Source organism: Pundamilia nyererei, unplaced genomic scaffold, assembly GCF_000239375.1.
Source record: "Pundamilia nyererei isolate P.nyererei 1_Seehausen unplaced genomic scaffold, PunNye1.0 scaffold00161, whole genome shotgun sequence".
NCBI classification, from domain to species: Eukaryota; Metazoa; Chordata; class Actinopteri; order Cichliformes; family Cichlidae; genus Pundamilia; species Pundamilia nyererei.
Genome location: NW_005187562.1, coordinates 100995 through 119487, shown reverse-complemented (window position 1 = coordinate 119487; position 18493 = coordinate 100995). Strand labels below are relative to the sequence as shown.

Here is an 18493-nt window from a genome sequence, read left to right as displayed (position 1 = left end):
AAAAAAAAAAAACAACAACTAAGGAAAACTAAGACAAATGCTCCATTACAAGCATGAAGTAAACTTTGCTCTTTGTGGGTTTACTGCCCATCACGTTTCCGCTAAAGAAGAATAAATCATGAAGGGAAGGGTGAAACCCAGCCAGATCGAATAGAAGGCTGATTATGTCCTCCACAAAGGTGAGAGAGAGAGAGGGCGGGAGGGAGGGAGGGAGAGGGTGGGGGTTGAGGGAAGCAGGGAGGCTTGGGCACAAATCAATTCACCTGAGAGACGCATTATTGTCTTCGGTTTCAGGCTAGGAGGAGCTGAGCGCTATGAAAAATTAAAAGGATGCCAGTTAGTTTAAAGGATCGAGCCAGAAAACTCCACAGTGCACACACATGCAAACACACTCGGCAACAAAACACTGCGCAGACTGAAGAACAACTTGGAGTGCCCCAATTTTGTGCTCATACCTGTCCATATTTTGGGAAAAACATTTTAGACCCTGATCAGTCTTTGTGGTAAAAGTAAACGAATCCCTTGTATCTGTCTTTTAGAAAGAGCAACACACTTGTATGCACATTGTAGTATTCATGATTACAGTCAAAAAGTGTTACAGTAAAATAAAAAGTGTATTTTGATGGAGAACTTGAGATAGGTACAGTTAGTGGCACTCTTTACCACATTGCTGGGAACAACAGATCTAATGACGGGGAGGACCTTTGTGTTTGCAGGTTGTGTGTGTGTGTGTTTTTGCAGCTTATTCTTTTTTCTGACGCCTTTTGCGCAACATACCAGAAAGGAGCCATTCAGTGTCACCCTGTTGGGATAATGGCACCTTTTTCCATTGTTTTGTTTTGTTTTTTTGCAGTCCTTTGTTGCCGCGTCACTCCGTGCGTGACAGTAGCGACAACAAGACGAGGACGCATTGTAGCTTCTGTCCTCATCTGGCTGATCGCAACGCCTCATCTTCGCTTAACTTGTAGACAATCACCTCAGGCTTCTCCGAACTCCTCCGCCAACCTGTCTCCTGTCTAGTATTAATAGGGTCACTCACTATCTTCGTGCGCTAGCCAGCCACTGTGTCTGTGGTCCAGAGGCAGCCAAGCGGCCCTATCACTTACACTTCTCCATTTTCATTGTTGATATTTACTTCTGCAATTATCTCTCCACTTCACCCTCGGCTGAAGATGATATGCTGAAGTTAACGCTGTCGCTTCCCTCCTTCGCTCTCCTGTTGCTCACACATAAACGCAGTGACTGAAGGGCTAACCGACAGATGCACACACACGTACAAAGTAACTTAAATGCTGAACCGTGCGCGATTTCATTCACGATATAAGCCATGAAACTCCCAGAAGAGTGGTTTGTTTTTGCTGGAATTTTGGTGGAAAACATCTCAGTCTATCAGATGATCTTGTTTACTTTTAAGTAAACAAAGCGTCACTTTTAGGCTTCTGACATCTATTTTATTTCCCTATTTTCTTTTTTGGCTTTCAAGTGTGTGGCAGATCAAAGCCAGAGGAGCCATGGAGGCCTCACAGGACCTCAGCGAACAGATGGTGAGTTAAAGGCTACTGTATGTAAGTGTGTGTGGCTGAGCGAGTAAGTATACCTTGTATCGGCCACACAAGTGTGAGGAATGGGTGCATTAGAGACATACATTGTGTGTGTGTGTGTCCAGGCTAATACACAGCAGCTGTGTTTCAGTGAGCGTACAGTAACCATATGGCACCAGTCAGAGTGAATGAGACTTCAGGAGAAACAATGTTGGGCATAGATGTCAATTTAACAATCATGTGTGTGAATTTTGTGAGCCGAAGTGTGTAACGCAATTCAAATCGCTCATTAAATTGAAAAAGGAGGTAATTTTTATCTTTATCTTTTACATTTCAGTCACACACTGACACAGACACACAAACACACACGCACACACACACACTACACTTGAGCCCGAGGGTTTGTGAGCGTCCCAGGACAGCGGGCCATCTCTGCGTCACGTCAGCGCAGCGTCCCAGTTCTGCTTGTTTAAAGATCAGGCCGTATTGTTGGGAAAATGATTTTGGCGGCGAGCGAGGGCCACTCGCATTTCAAAGTCGTTAGTCAGCCACCAGAACAGGTGTAATTTCATCTTCTTCTCCTCCTCCATGAAGCAGCGTTCTCTCTCCCTCCCTCTCTCTGACCTGCCAGCCTCGACAGTAATAATAGCGCAAAGTGGGACAGAGCCCACGAAGTATGTTGTTTTTTTTTTCCCCCCCGACTTTTTGTGCTGCTCTGTTAGCCTCACTTCAGGTTGGATTACAGGCGGACCCCAGCGGAGTACATGTCACTCATACATAAAATGCACGCGCACACACGCACAGACACGCACACTAAAGAACACAAAAACACAGAAATAAAGAGAGAACAGAGAAAAACATCCATCTTGTCTTGCCGCTATCGCGACATCAAATATTGATGTACATATTCCACAGTTACTTCACCTACTTTAAATAGGGCAGTGATATCATCTATAAGTGAATTTGAGCTGCGGCTCAAAGACATTGATTAATTGTTCGTGTTGGAAATGAGATATCGGAGCAAGGACAGAGATTTTTATTAGTTCGATGGTTTTATAGGCTCAGATTTGTGACTTCTAAAATGTTCAGGCTCAGCATTTTCTGTAAAGGGGCCAAAGCTTACTTTGTAACTTGGACAATGGGAGAATTCAGGTGTGTTGGTATTTAGGAAACTCGGTATATGGTTTCCACATGTGGACATAGCTAAAATCAATACAGGTCAATATAATAGCCCTGCACTAATACTACTTTCAGTTATTGGAAAAATTGAGTGATATTTGGGGTCATTAGTTCCAGTTCTAACACCCGACAGTATGCTGTAACTGTACTTAAGGACTGAGACTGAATTACTATAAGGTCGCCACTGTTTTCAGACATATGGCTAAACTTTGAACTGCAGTCTAATTTCAAAGGTTTATCAAAAAGATAAAGAAAACTGCAGTTTCATCTGAAACTGTTAAAACAGCTGACATATGCCATTTTTTCCTTTTAAAAACGGTTCAAAATATGTCAACCTCAAATACATTCAACCTCTTTTTCAAGGCTTTAAATGGAAATTTAATTTGCAGCTTTGCTCGTATTGTTTCAGTCTGATTACAGCTGAACCTTTAAGCCTTTGATTCTAAGTATGAATGACAGCTTTAACATCTGACTGAACATTTTAAATTATAAACTTATCCTATACTTGTAAAAAAATTTTCAAGCTTTCCTTTTGGTTTTAGTCTTTAAACTGAAATTGGCTAATTCTTTCCCCGCACTCCTTCATTGAAATAGGCGTGTCTCGGGTGACTAAGAAAACAACTCAGACCTCACACACAAGGTTTCGGGGAGTTGTCTGTTGATATTTAATACCCCCACTCCTCCTCTTTACCCTTTAAAGTACCCTTACTTCCTCCACCCCGCCCTTTTCCCACCACATCCATCGCACGTCATCTGGGTTATGGTCAGGCGTCCTCTCTGGCCGCCTGCCTGTCGAGAGCCAGCCTGCCGTCTGGGGTCCTCTGGGAGCGCTGGAAAGGAGCCTGAGATGGCGCTCGCAATGGTTCGCTCCGAAGTGCTGCTTACAGCTTCTTGAGGTGTTTTGCTTCACCTGTTGTCGCATATTTTGTTTCGCTTTGGAGAAAAGCTGTTGTTTTTAGGTGATGCTCTGTGAGATGATGTCGACGAATACAACGATTTGTATTTGAATTCAGCTGTGAACATTAAGGAGATTGGATTGACAGATCAGCGTCAGTCATTCAGTGCACACACAGAAAACAGAAAACGCATGCAAACTCCACACACAGTCTCAAGAGCTCCTGATCCAACAGACCTCCGATTGAAGTCTCCAGTCTTTGGCTTGGTGGAGGTGGAAGCAGTGAGAGATGGGGGAGCAGGAGCATTTGTTGACCCCAGGGAGCTTTGCAGGATTTAAAATGTTGAGCCACCTGAAGGGGAAAAAAAGTAAGAGAGATGGAGAAGAAGGAAAAAGCGTCTGAAACATGAGGGGAAAGGGTTCTTTTAGCTTTAGCCTTTTCCTCTGGTGCACTGGGAGAGGCCCCTAGTATGGCAGCTGTCCTAGTGTGTGTGCATGTGCGTGAGACACAGAGCGAGAGACCAAGTAGGAGAAGGAAAGGGGTCAGGTTGCACCCCTCTTTCACCCCTACAACCCCATACAGACACATTCACACAAACTTACATGCAGCAGCAGTAGCTTAATATGACTACAGCCCAACCCTGATTGCTAAGATTGCACTGGCGTCATAGATGGCCGTTTCAAAATCTGCCCGGCAACGGGACAGATCACTGAAGTGTAGAGTGTAACAGCTACCCCACTGGCATCCCTCTGGTAGGCTGGCATCCTAGCTGGGGCACCGAGGGGCACTTCAATTTCAGCTTGGTGTACAGTGCTTCTCGTAAGATTTATGTGTAGCTGACAGCTGAGTGTTGCTGAGTGAGTCTTCTCTCTCTGTGCAAGAAACGCTGCAGATTATTTTGATCAGCACAGGAGAAGGCAGAGGAGTAGGGAGAGCAGGATATGAAATATGGCATGCACAATGTAGACAATAAATGCTAAATGATATTAAACTGCATGCAGTTGCAGAGAAACCGTGGCAAGAAAACCAAGCAAATGAGAGCAGATTTAGAAAATCATAGCATAATAGCAGGAGTTATGATAGTTTTAAGATTGCATGCAGAAGAATGCTCAGAATTTCAATATGTACATATATTTAATTAAAGGAATGCCTTTCAAGGACCGACAAACTCTGAGCCTCCATCCCAAAGTTTATATTAATGTAGTATTCAGGTTGACTAAACATTTTATTGTTAAAGCTACAAACTTTAGCATGAGCCCAATATGGTAAGTGCTTACAATTTTAGCGGGAAATGCTAGTTTTTGGCCAATGAGTTAAATTGGGCTTACCATGGCAACACCGTTTGATCTAAATGGTGCGTGTGGGGGGAAAAAATTCACTGAAAAGTGTGTTAAACAGTTGGACACATGTTTCATCTCTAAAGGACTTCTTTCCCCAGTCACTAAATCACCCATCAGCACCTGAACCGCTAAATAAGCTAAACCTGTTGTTGCACTGGTGCAACAATGGATAAGACTCACAACAGATTCCCAACAGCTCCACCCATGTGGCGATGCATAGTTGCGCGTTACTGTAATAAAGATGTAGGGAAGTGCACAGCACAGTGTTTTTCCTTGGCTTAGTGCATCCATAACATGAATCGTCCTGGTGCTGCACATTGTTATTATTTAAGATGCGTGAAACAACCAAAACATCTGTCTTTCGCCAAAAGCCCTTCAGTCCATGCTTTGGTACAGATAATTTATAACTCGTATATGAGAATAGAGTGAGAGTCTGTCTGGCCAGAGAAAGGCAGCTAGGTGTGAGGTCAGCGGGTCACAGACAGTCCCTGAGCCACTCAAAGCCTGACAGAGTCAAAGCCCCCAAAACAGACTGGAGAATCCATCTAGAAGCAAGAGCAAGTGGCGTGGGTTTTCTAGAAGAACACACCAGACAGGAAACCACATGATATGTGTGCTTTAGTGTCTGGTGTGTGAGAGTACGAGTGTGTAGGTGTTTCTTTCTCTGTTATACGCATATACTCTCTGTGGTGTGGGTTGGCTGAGGTCATCTGAGTGGAGACTGTCTAATACTGTGGCCATGCTTGTTTAATGGAAGTCAATCAGGGCTATGTATTTCTTGCCAAGACTCATCACTTTATTGATTACTCTGAGACTTCTCAAGAAAATCCCTATATTGCCAGATGTGACATTTTAACATAGTTGGTTATTATTTCTTTCTTTTCTTTTTTTTGTAACTGACGTGCTGAACTGATGCTTTGAATTTGCTCCGTAAAGTTAAAACACATTTAAAATGTAAAAGCATAACCCCAAGAAGAAGTCATTATTAAAATAGTAAAACATTTTCTTCTTTGTTTGCAGTAACTTCCATAAATAGAGCCGTCGATATAGCCCACCTTTTGTTCGGCCCCAACTTCTGGCTAATGCTCATCTGCCATTGGTTCCAAAAAGAGGAGCATATTTCCTCATTTTGCTGGGAAGGAAATGAAATTGCAACAATTGTGCTTTGGTAACGGAGGAACCTTCTGCCTCGCCTGCCGCAAGAACTTCCTCTGTTGCTCTGCTGGGAGATTGGATTTCTTTCTCTGCAGCAGCGCAGAATCAGAGAGGTGGGAGAGAGGGGTCGGCGAGGCTGTGACCTGTGTCTCTGTGCTGACTTGACTATTGCTACAACTAATGGCTGTTTTCATTATCTGCCACTTTGTTTCTTGTTTTAAGCAGAGATTAATGCCTTATATTATTAGTGTTCATAGTCATGAGCATGGCCAAGTCACATATTTTTAAAAATCCATTTAAAACCAAAAGATCTTCAGTTTTTCATCGAATCTGACAGTTTGGAATTGGAATTTTGCATTTGTGTGCAATTCATGCTTTCCTGTCTCTTAAGAGTATTCCTTCCTGAATACATTAAAATAATATTGATATTAATTTCTTACATGTTTGTGCTTTGTATTTGGTGCTGGTGTTAGCCTAAAGTTCTGCACGGAGTAGAACAATGACTGGATACACTGAAAGTAAAAAAATTATTTATTAATCTTAATATTCATGAAATACTTTTTGGTTTTGGTTTTTTGCGACCACATCTGAACTGCATCATTGCAGCAGTGATATCCAAAGAGAAAAAAATGAAGTCTTTTTTTTGTTGTTGTTGTTTTTGGTTTTGTCGTGTTTTTCTTCTTCTTCTTTTTTTTTTTTTTTTTTTTTTTTTTTTTGCTCCATGTCCTTGATTTTTTTTTTTTCCTTTTTTTTCTTCGATCTGTCTGACTGACTGTCTGTCCCACCTTCTCTTTCCCCGCCGGCCTACCCGCCTCTTCGTCTCTCTCTGTGTCTCTCTGGCTACAGAGTGATGATTCAGGCCCTATTGTGAAGTCAGCAATCCGATACAGAGCAAGCCCAAGAGCGAGGGTGGGGAGGGAGGAGGGGGTGGATGGAAGGATAGAGAGAGGGAGAGAGCGGGAGGAGAGAGAGAGAGAGAGAGAGAGAGAAATTAAAAAGCAATGAAATTCAAATTTTGAGGGGGGAGATGAGAAACAGGATTATGGGTGTTCTCGTAGCGGCGTCCGTGCTATTGCGAGCCCTAGGCGGTTTGGCACCCTTACCTGTCCTCTTCTTTACCTGTTGCTCTCATTCTCCAAGTTCACTCTGTAGTCTACGTGTCTCTCCTTCTTTGTTTTCCTTTATCTTTATCCTCCTCACACCCACCGAACTCCTCACTGACCTTTTTTTCTTTTTTCTTTTTTTTAAGCTCCTTGACCATCTTTTTTTTTTTTTTTTTTTACACTTACATACTCTCTCTCCCCTCAATCTGTCTTCCTTTTTTGTAGACATCTGGTATTGTGAGTGATTTTATTAGGAAGTTGATATGAAGTGTTTCGAGGCCTGGTATGATGGAACAGCTTGCCACTTCTGAGACATTTAACTCCTGTTCGCTCTCCGTGGTGCATAGGCCAGCCGTAACTTCTAATAATCAGCCACATAAAGAATCCATGAGCAGATGGTGTTTGCATGTGTGGGTGTGTGCGAGAGAGACCATACCTTTCTCTGCACTGAAAGTCTCTCCTTGTGTCCCTTTTTTTTTTTTTTAAGGATATCTACCTTATGTTGTACCTCTCGCATGCATGCACACTGTGATGTCATGAGCAGCATTATTTAACAGGCAGCTGGGAGGCCATTCATCATTTAATTAAAAGCGTCTGAAAGGGATCTGAGGCCTAATGAGATTAGCTTTAATTATTGATGCCACTGCTGCTGCTGCCCCACACACACACCACCTCCAGTGATGACCACCACGGATATTTAGACCGTCTAGTCTTTCAGCCTTAACACAAGTAGTTGCATGCACATTTTTTTTGCTTTTCAGTTCTTTTCTTCCCTACCTGATGTCTTCCCAGACCCACGCACATCCCATTGATTTTTGTTTCCCTTTGGGATGTCAAGGTGCTTTGGAGGGGGGAGGGGGCTACGGTATGAAGACCAAGCAGGGGGTGCGGTAGCTGTGGTCAGGCTGGCGATGGGGGTGTTGCTTGAGGCTGGTGTTGAGTTTCTTTAGGTCTCGCACACCAGCAGAGAACTTGCTGCTTTATTTTTTTCCCCTTAGTTTCATCGCTTTCATACATATCAGTGGATTTATTTTGGATCCATTCTGTTAAGTCCTTGGTTTTCATACTGTAGCCTGGGCAGAAGGTAATATTTTGTATGGCTTGTGATAACAACTTACTTCATGTCACACTATGAAACATTAGTATAGAACCAGACCCAGACAGCATTTTCCTCCACTCTGGCTGTAGCTTATCATAGCAGGCCAAACCTTTTTAACGTTAACAAGGATCTGGTGTCGCCTTTATTAATCGTTGAAGAACACTATTAGGTACACCTTGCTAGTGTCAGGTTGGACCACCAAATGTCTTCAGGATGGCCATAATTCCTCATGAAATAGATTTAAAAAGGTGTTGGAAACATTTCTCAGAGGTTTACGTCATGTTGATATGAGAGCATCAAACAATTGCTGCAGATTTATCAACCACACATCCATGATGTGATTCTCCTGTTCTTCCACATCCCAAAGGCGCTCTATTGGATTGCGATCCGGTGACTGTGGAGGCCATTTGAGTGCAGTGAACTCAATGTCATGTTCAAGAAATGAATTTGAAATTCTTTGAACTTTGTGACGTGGTGTGTTATCCTGCTGCAAGTAGCCATGAGAAGATGGGTACACTGTAGTTATAAAGAGAGCAAAAATAACAGTCAGCTAAAATATCAGCTAGGCTGTGATCATGCTCAGTTGGTACTAGAAGGCTCAGTGTGCTAAGAGAATATCCCCCACACTATTACACCAGCACCACCCTGAACTTCTGGTACAAGACAGGATGGATCCATGCTTTCACGTTGTGTACCCCAAATTCTGAGCCTAACCGAACGTTGCAGCAGAAAATGAGATTCATCAGACCGGGCAAAGTTTTTCTAATCTTCAGTTGTCCAATTTTCATGAGCCAGTGTGAAAAGTAGGCTCCGTTTCCTGTTCTTTGCTGTCAGGAGTGGGGTCTTTTATTACTGTAGCCTATCTGCTTTATCATGTTGTCCATTCACAGATGTTTTTATGCATGGTTGTAATGACTAGTTAAGTTCCAAGGCATTCTCCTCTGACCTCTGGCATCAACACGACATTTTCACCCGAACATCTGTAACTCACTGGATATTTTCTCTTTATTGGGCCATTCTCAGTAAAGCCTCGGGATGGTTGTCCCGGTTCGACCAAGTCTAGATGACTTGGGCCGCAATCACATGTTGTTCAGATAATAAAAACTCTGAAGACCTCTGCCCTTTAAAAACCTCTTTTTATTTTCTGTTTAAAATGTAATTTATAATTAAAATTCAATCTATCTGTCCAAGGTCATGACGCGAGAGAAAGGATCACCAGTATGTTTAAATAGAACACCATTAAAAAAATGTAAAAGTGGAATATTGGCCAGGTAAAATGGTTCCAAGTTAGGCAGATTGCTTGATCAAGGCTTTTAGAACAGCTTATAACACCACGGTCCAGAAAAGTCTTCTCACTTACTTTTAAGCTTAATCTGTGAAAACTCATATTCCTTCTCTTTCACCTCAAGGCTTTTACATTCATATCACACTTCCCAGGAGTTTCATATATTCTAGTCATAATTTTTACGACTGCATCGTGGGGTCTAAACCAGCGATTTATGGGGATAAAGCTAATGCAGGTGGGGAAAAGATGACAAAAGAAAAATTATTGCATGAAAATTACTTATTACCTTACATGCAGGGAAATTTGCAAATTAGTTTGCCATTGTGCTGAATTTTCTTTTAATAAAATTTAACATTGGTCCTTTAAACAGCATACTAAATCGCAATGCAGCGCAGATATGGGAGTCACTTAATGACGCATACGTTATGTTGTCATTTAGATCAATTAAGGGTCACTGATTAATCATTATGTCTGAAAAAGGTTAACCAACAGTCGATTAAATAGCATTTTAAATTATACTGATCCTTCCAGTTCATTGTCCACTCATCTGACCTACTGTCAGACTTTCAAGAACTTCATATTAAGGTGTTTGTTCTGGAGTGTGGTTCTATACCACTAAGTAGTTGAGTGATGTGCTCAGTATGTGTGTGTGTCCGTGCACGCAGTCAGCCATGGAGTGGTTTAAGTTTCTCCCAGTTGTTTTTTTAGTCACTCTCATCAGATTAGCTGAGCAGGGCCAGTTGAGGCCAAACGCACTATTAACAACCCAGAACCAGTGTACACACACACACACACACACACACACACACACACACACACACACACACACACACACACACACACACACATCCATCACTGACTTTTCATTTGTCTCCACTGAGTAAAGCTGCATTAAATCGTGTCTGTGATCCGTCACTCCCTGAGACAATGAGGAGCCAATTTAAATAGGCGATATGAAGACCACCAGCACGGTGAGCAGCATGGAGATTGGTCTGTTCCCCTCTGTAGCTCTTCCTCCCCCAAACACGTGGATTTACTACCGCAGTTCGACTGAAGAAAAACAAACGCTTGGGACTTCAGGATTAGTAAGATGCACTAATGATATCTGCGGTTTTGCTTAAACATAAACGCCCAGAATTTATACTGTGATAAGACTTAAATGGAAAAAGAAAAACAGTTTTACTGTAAAAGTGTGACTTTTATCAGCGAGCCGAATGGAACAAAAACTAGATCCACGAGGCGGGCGATAGTCATTGATTCCTTGTAGGCAGCCCACTTAGCCTTTAGTGGCTCATTCTGACCTTTGTCAGCTTGTTAGAAAGGAGAAATAATTTTTAAAAAAAAAACTTGTTTTTTATGTATTTTTATATTTTAAAAAAGTCCCAGTTTACCTTTGGAGACGCTGATAACAGAACAGCTTAGAACACAGTATTGTGCAACATTTTGCTGGCTTCATTTTTATTTGTATTTAACTGTTTATATTTTTAAATGTCTTTAATTGATTAGCATAATGTAGCTACTGCTTGTTGTAACAATAACTATTTATTTGGTGAAATCTTTCACTGCGATTAGTTATGCTGTCTAACTTCATCATATTAGTACAAATATATTCTCCTGGCATGCTTTGCTGAAGACATCGTAAGTAACTCGGTGTTGTGAGTTAGGCTCTCTTTCTATGTAGTAAAAGTTGTGAACATCACCAGGCTGGCAAATTTATGTAAGCATGGCCAGGTGAAGCGAAGTATACCTGGCTAGAAAGACATGGAGGGAGAGAGAGTGAGAGAGGTTTTCGGAGAGTACCTATTTCACCCAAACACCTCCTCCTTCTCCCTGCTCCACAAACTGTTCTCTCCTTTCACTCCCTCACTTTTTTTCCCTCCTTTATAGCTTCCTACTACACCTGAAAAAGGGGCATTTTTGGAGGCATAAAGAGAGGGATAGATTTACACCTCCCCAGGCTTGGGGAACTGTGGGGTGTATGAGGAGGGAGGGCTGGAGGGTGGAGGCTCGGCACAATGTATTTTACATGAAAGGAAGGGGATAGAGTTACCATCCCGATAACCACTCATACAAACGTGGAGAGCAGAGAGCTTTGAGCAGGGGACAGGTAAACGGGTGACTCTGTGTGTGTGCATATGCGTGCACGAGGGGAAAATGCAGAGTATAGATCGAGATGAAGCTTGTGTTTGTGTGGTGAGCAACATTCTTCATGAATGTTTTGTGGTCGACACACCAGCCGATGGCGCAGGCAGGGATGGTTGGGTGATCGTGTTGCACAGGTGTATGCGTGCATGCCTGTGTTTGTGCGCGTGTGCAACGACTGTCCCTCTGTGTCCCATTAACTACACAACTAAAGACTACACAGCTACATTCTTTTTCTGATCCTGATGTGTGTTTTTTTTGTTTTTTTGCCTTTTTTAAATGCAATTTAATTATAGGATTTATTTAATACAGAAAAACATTTAGTGTCCATTTACATTTACAGTTGTCAAGTTTAAGGATTATCATCAGTAACTATTTAGAGCAGTTGTGACTATTTTTTTTTCCCCTTTTTTGGATTTTTTTCCAATTCTTTTATTCGGCCTTTTGAAAAGGAGGAGGAAAAAACTCCATAATTAAGCTGGTCACCCCTCTGTAATAGATTCCTTGGGTCTGGCTCTTTCGGGTTAAAAGGAGGGTGTTTTTATTTAGTTTTTTTCTCCATTGTTGCTAGGTGCTCACTCACAGCACCACCTGGATCATTGTGTTTTTAACTAAAATGTCCTGTAAGGGCTGTTTTAAAGTAGTGGTACTTTAGTTCTTTAAAAGGACGTGCTAAGGATATAAAGAATGTGAATACTTTTAACACCACTAAGGTTAGCTTACTAAACCTAGCCAAACACTGGCCTTAACTGGGAATTCTGGTGCAATGTTGTGTCTTGAAATGAGGTTTTTGGAGATCTGGAATGTTAATGCTTTTGTCTGGAAAGCATTTTAGTGCAACTTCTGTTGATTTAAATGTGCCATTTGAATAAAACACATTTGATCTGACTTGACTTGATCTTCTTGTCTAACTTTAACTGATGAAGTGAATGAGCCTATGCTTAGGCCAGATTTAATAAATCAATTCTAAATTTGTTAGATCAACATCAAAGTGCTCAGAAGTGGATTTTTAAAGTGTGATGATGGAGCTAAAAAAATATAAGTAAATCATGAAAAGCTAGATAAAAAAGGAGCAGGGTCTGTCTTAGTCAGCCCTCCTGTTGGAGGTGAAGAGATAAACTGCTGTTGTTCCACTTGAAGAACACAGTTATTCTCAAGGGCCTCTTCAAATTGAATGAGCCACCTCCAACAGGCCCTTTGAAAACACTCCTAAAGTCAACAAAAACCAAAAGTAAGTGCAGCTATTTGACTGTATTAATATAATGCCCTCTTCCTCTGCTCAGTTCACTGCTCAGATGTGCCCATGCCCCACTCCTGTTTTTTTTTTTTTTTTTTTTTGTATGTGTGTGTGTGTGTGTGCAAGTGCATTTCATCAGGCGTGTTTTGGGACGCCTCCCCTGCTCCCTTCTCCACTTGCTGTGAAAATATTTCATCGGGGATGTTTTTGGACGACCCCCCGCCCCCCGATCGGGTCTAGCCTGGCTAATAATAAAGTGCTTGAGTTGTCAAGCGCTTCGGCAACACCCTAATCTGTTCTGACAGCCAGTCCTCCACATTCACTCTCAAACGTCCAGTACACACACACGCGAACGCACGTCGGCATCCACATATAACACACTTTCAACAGACATTCGCCACGATCTGTGCACACAGGTCCTCTAGACAGTCTATCAATCACGGAGTTTATTGGGGCCGGGGATAAATGCTTTGGGACGGGGCCGCATGCTGTCACTATGGTGAGCGAGCTAAAGGTGGCTGGAGCACAGTTGGAGACAGTGGCTCTGTTCCAGATTGGTCTCGAGGGCTGTATAGATTTGTTACTGCTCCCTTAGCTATTTTCTATTGCCGTGTACACACACAGCAACATTCAAAATGTTCTGAATGTTGTTGAAGGATCATTCATGCCAATTAAATTCTATTTAGTTATAATCGTATCTAGCCACCATTTGCAACTATTAACAGTCAATTCATTCTTGATTGGTCTATTTAAAGTGGCATCACCAGCATAAAAAGCCTACACATCATATTTTCCAGAATTTTAAGTGCTTTGACATTGAAACCCATCCACACACATATTGAAACAGCAAAAAATACAATAACTAAAACTAAAATGTTAATAGTAACTTTAGAAATGTGATGCTTTGTGTGCATAAATCTAAAAGAGTCAAGATCCACTGGTTTCCCCAGCAATATGCAACAATATGAGGTCTAAAATGTAAACAGGAGGAGTTTTGTTGTGCCTAAATTCATTAATTTTTTTCACAAGGCACCTTCATGTAATATAAAGTTAGTGAAGAGCACTGAATTTTCTTCCCCTCTGGGTTAAACAGGACTAAAATTGGGCCACGTCTCTCCAAAATGTGCTGAGGGAGTCAGATGTCAAAAGTTTGCTTCATTAAATATTTTTCTCCTCAAGTGCTTTTGTGTTAAATGTGTTTTTGTTGTTTTTTTTAGGTCCTTTCAGCTTTAAAACTCAGATTTTCTTTTTTCAAATCATGGGGAAAAAAGTAATGATCTCCATTTTTTCCCCATTTTAACCATAGCAGTATAAATAGAATAGCATTCGTCTTGTGTTTACTGGGAAATCTCAGAAACATTTATCTCAAAACTATACGCATGATCCTGTGCTGATACAGAAAAGTAAAAAAGCCAGTTTTGTAATGTGGGCGATCTGATCCCAGTATTGGTTCTATGGTGACGTTTAGGTAAAGAAGTGAGTGTCAGAAATTTGCAGTGGCCTAGTTTAGGCGCATGTATGAGTGTGAAATCATTCACTTTTGTTTGCTTAACTCCTAGTGAGTGTGCAAATGTGTGTTTGAGTCTGTCTCCAGGGGTTAAAGTGGGATTTGGCATGTTAGGGAACCCTAAGATTGGTTGTAAAGGCACCATATGGGTAAAAGAATTACTTGTGAAGCTGTGATCAGCTGACCCAAGCTGCTACCCTGATTTATGGCTCTCTGTGGGTTCAACAAGACATAAGCAAATGTTTCATGAGCCATGGCTGATTTTCCAGTATGATAAACACTGTGAAGCTAATATAAAAGGTAGAATTCAGTGAGTAAATCTAATCAGCATCTTTACCTTAAATATAAACAGATTTTTGTTACCTTTTGATGTAACCTAACACTGATCTTGAATGCCGTGTCTCCTGTGTACCAGTCCAGCATATAGTGTATCACTGTGAACTTCACCATAATAGCACAAGCCAACCTGTTTAGCCTGCTCTACAATGCTTTGTTGAGCATTCCGTACCTCCTGTCCTCTTTCTTACATTTTTCTCTATTTTGTGACAAACATATTCCTGTTTGTGTACTTGCTGATATTTGTTCAGAGGCTCACAAAGATGCATCTTAATTTATCTCCCAAGTAAAGACAAAAAAGTTACTGCTTATAGCTCCATTCAGTGCCTCTAGCTAGTTGAGAAGCAGTTTATATCTACACCTTGAACGCATCACACGGATGAGAGGAAAGGATGTGTGGAGGGTTTAAGTGGGCTGTGGGATGTCTTTATTTTCTTGTTACTGAGCAAGTATCTCCATGAAACATTAACTCGTTTGATGGTAACACGTCTTAAGATGCCTTTTGGAGTTAATTGCTCGTTAGTTGACAGCGCCGGAACGCCGGTCCAGATCATTCCGAGCCCACTTTGACCCCTGTTGTTGTGAAAGGGTGCCATCTTCAGACTGAGGAAACTGGCCACTTGTGTGTCTGTGTGTGAGTGTGATTTGATATTACACTCAGCCCATTGCGCTAGCTCTGTTAGACTTCACATATGAGACAGATGTGCAGCCGTGTGTTTCCAGTTAACACAGATTGAAAGTATGTGTGTGCGCGTGTGCTCAGGTGCACATGTGAGTCAGTGGGTGAGATGGGGGAGGGTGTGTGGGGGTAGTGGTGTGTGTGTGTGTGTGTGGGGGGGGTCTCCTGCATGGTGTGAAGTTTATGGTCTGGCCTGTACTTTCTACTGCACAGCAAGATATTGACACTGCGTCCACACCATTTCAGCTTCATGGAAGTAATCACGGCAGAGCTGCCATCAGCAGGATTTATATACGTGGATGTCTTTGATTTTAGGAAACATCCTAAAAACGTGTGTACAGCTCAGATGTTTCCTAACTTAGTTACTTCTGTTTTTCATTTAAATTCTCTTCCTTTTATGTTTTCATTCACAATCGAGTTAGGGAATTAAGTTTAATGGTGCCTATGTTAGGATTGGACCCACACATAAAAAAAAAAGACATCTGTTACATTTAAAAAGTTCTTTGGGTTTAAACGTAAGCTTGAGTGAGCCTGTAATGAGTGACAGCTGAGAGAGGGAGAGGGAGGGAGAGAGGAGGAGGAGGAGGAAGAGGAGAAGAGAAAAAGAGGGGGTGGAGGCAAAGGAGGAGGGAAATGGGACGAGTGAAATGTTCCCCATTACTGGAGTCGAGAAGACAGAAGCTGAGCATGGATTGACCTTAGAGACAGAGAGGAAGAGAAAACGCTTGGTTTTTGTGCGGTCGTCATTTTCTAGCCCCTAGATATTTCTTCTGAGTGAAAGGGAGCGTCACAAAAGGAAGCAGGAAAAAAGTCGTCATTTGCTCCCTTAAAGCAGAAACTAGATAAACGTAACACCTGGAGTGCAAAGTGAGGAGAGGCAGGTAGACAGAGACGAGCGCTCAGTGTGTTTTCCGATAGTGTGTGAGAGACCAGCGAGCCTGCCTGTGAAGGGGAAGCTGGTGGATCGTACAGCTCTGTAATGCTTTGTGGAAGTAAAGGACTGCTAACGGACCCGATTACACCCTGAGGTAAGAAAAGGATCTCTCGGTCTGTATGGACGTGAGTGTGTTTCACGCTCAGAGTAATGCTAGTTATTTTTATTCAAGCAACTGAGATATTTTCTATATTCTTACATAGTTTGCTCATTTGTGAACAAATGTAAGTTGGACATCATTTGACACAGCACTCAGAGAATTTTTAAATGTATGGTGACAGCAGTGTTACTGGATTAACATTTGTTTTACTTAAATAAGACACGCTTTTACCGTAATTCTGTGTAAATACATTTTTCTTTGTGCTTTTAATACAAGGCGTGTTTTATTCTTCATAGTACTGTTTTCACATATACTGCAAAATATTCCACTTGTTTTTTTTTAAATGTTAATGTAGAAAATATAACCTCATCTGTATTTTCCAGTTTTTAAAAAAGTTAAAAAAAAAAAATTACAATTTTGATCAAAGTAGGATAGCGACAGAAATTAACAAAAAAAACCTTTTTTTTTAAATTGTGAACCATAAAATCTTATTTGTAGACAAATGTAGAAATTGTGTTTTTTAAAACCATCAAATATTAAGTGTGTGTGTAACTCACTCATTGCTGATGTGCTGGATTATGTGTTGTTCTTCATTCTCCATCCCTGTTTTGTCTTCCTGCACTGAACTTCCATAATGTATCAAAGAAAATAACAAAAAACTCGTTCAAGCACCATTTTTATGAACACTTTTGGATTCTGTAGTGAACTTTTCTTTTTAGAAGAACAAGCAAGAGAAGGAAACACAACTCTGACTAGACCAAGGGCAGCTTCTGCTTATTTCTGACTCTCACATACGCGTTAATGCTTCTTAAGGCCAAAGAAGGCCTCACGTTATTATTACATCCATTAGATTGAACAAACATCATTAGTTACACAAACACAGCAGTGTATAATTCCCTTTAATAAATCATTGTTATTAGTTCTAATTACCTGTAGCACTTGTATTTTTCCCGTAGGGAGTGCTCGGGCTGCCTAGGTAGTGTTCTAGACCGGTCACCTGGCCAACCAGGTCAAAGGTCACCTATTTAAATGGCTCAGGTGACACAATTGGGGTCTTCGAGCATAGTGGCCACCAAAGAGTGGACTCAGAGGTGTGTCGTTTCAGTATTAGAAATGAAAATTGGTGCATTGTACTACAAAATAAAGGAAGAATAGCATAGACTATCTAAATGCGGGGCTTAGTCATCATTTATTTGCAGCTTTTTTTAATGTGCTGCAAGTTGACATCAATAATGTAGTTTAATAATATAGTCGATGAAAATGGTTAAAGTCTGTATTGATCAAAGCCAAAACAAGTGGAACAAATGAAAGCTGGATGAAACAGGAAAAATAATGCTTTTGATTGTTTTATTATGTTAAAAAGAAATTGTGATGTGATTAGATCAGTAAGAGAGTTGAGTAAAATCAATATGTGGAATCTGTTTAAATGTGAAACTAGTTGTCCTCGATCCGACTGAAAAAGATAAAAGTGGCGAGATGTTAAGAGAGGTGAGAGCCTCTAGACCGCGGTTGACGCGGAGGGAAAGCGTGCGCGGGGATAAAGCACGACGATAAAAGCTTTTCAGGATCAAAGCCCGCGTGTGCTTTCACAGATCATGCCGGGACAGAAACAGTCCGGCTTGTGTATTTTCAAGTGTGTGTGTGTGTGTGTGTGTGTATACGCACGAGAGCTGTGTGTACACCTGCGTGCTGTATGTAGCCCTATGTGTACGTTACATGTGCATTGCAGTTTCTCACGGCCATGACGCTGATGTCGTGAGTGACAGCCTTGTTAAATTTCACTAAAGCATGAAACGTGACATGAAAGTGGCTTGTGTGTGTGTGTGTGCGTGTGTAAAGTGATCCATACTAGGGCACCGGCTAACCTTTGAACCCCGTCTTAAACAGCTAAGTGCTGCTTCTTATTCACTCACAGCAGGACCCTCTAATCAGAACCATAACAGCACAGTGTGTTCTCCCC

The 18493-nt window shown here is 41.5% G+C and overlaps 1 protein-coding gene across 8 annotated transcripts in view; it reads left to right on the top strand.

Moving 5' to 3' along the window:
* eya4 (EYA transcriptional coactivator and phosphatase 4) overlaps positions 1-18493 on the top strand; it is a 50569-nt gene that overhangs the window by 2574 nt on the left and 29502 nt on the right. For 5 of the 8 annotated variants that reach the window (XM_005745551.1, XM_005745552.1, XM_013913970.1 and 2 more), the window contains exon 2: positions 1484-1544. The exons of 1 other annotated variant lie outside the window; for it this stretch is intronic. In XM_005745551.1, coding sequence (XP_005745608.1) covers positions 1512-1544 — 33 coding nt within the window. In that variant the 5' untranslated portion in view covers positions 1484-1511. Of the gene's footprint in view, positions 1-1483; positions 1545-3369; positions 3617-16172; positions 16528-18493 lie in introns of those variants that run through there. 2 more of the 8 variants (XM_013913973.1, XM_013913971.1) reach the window with 2 other exon arrangements.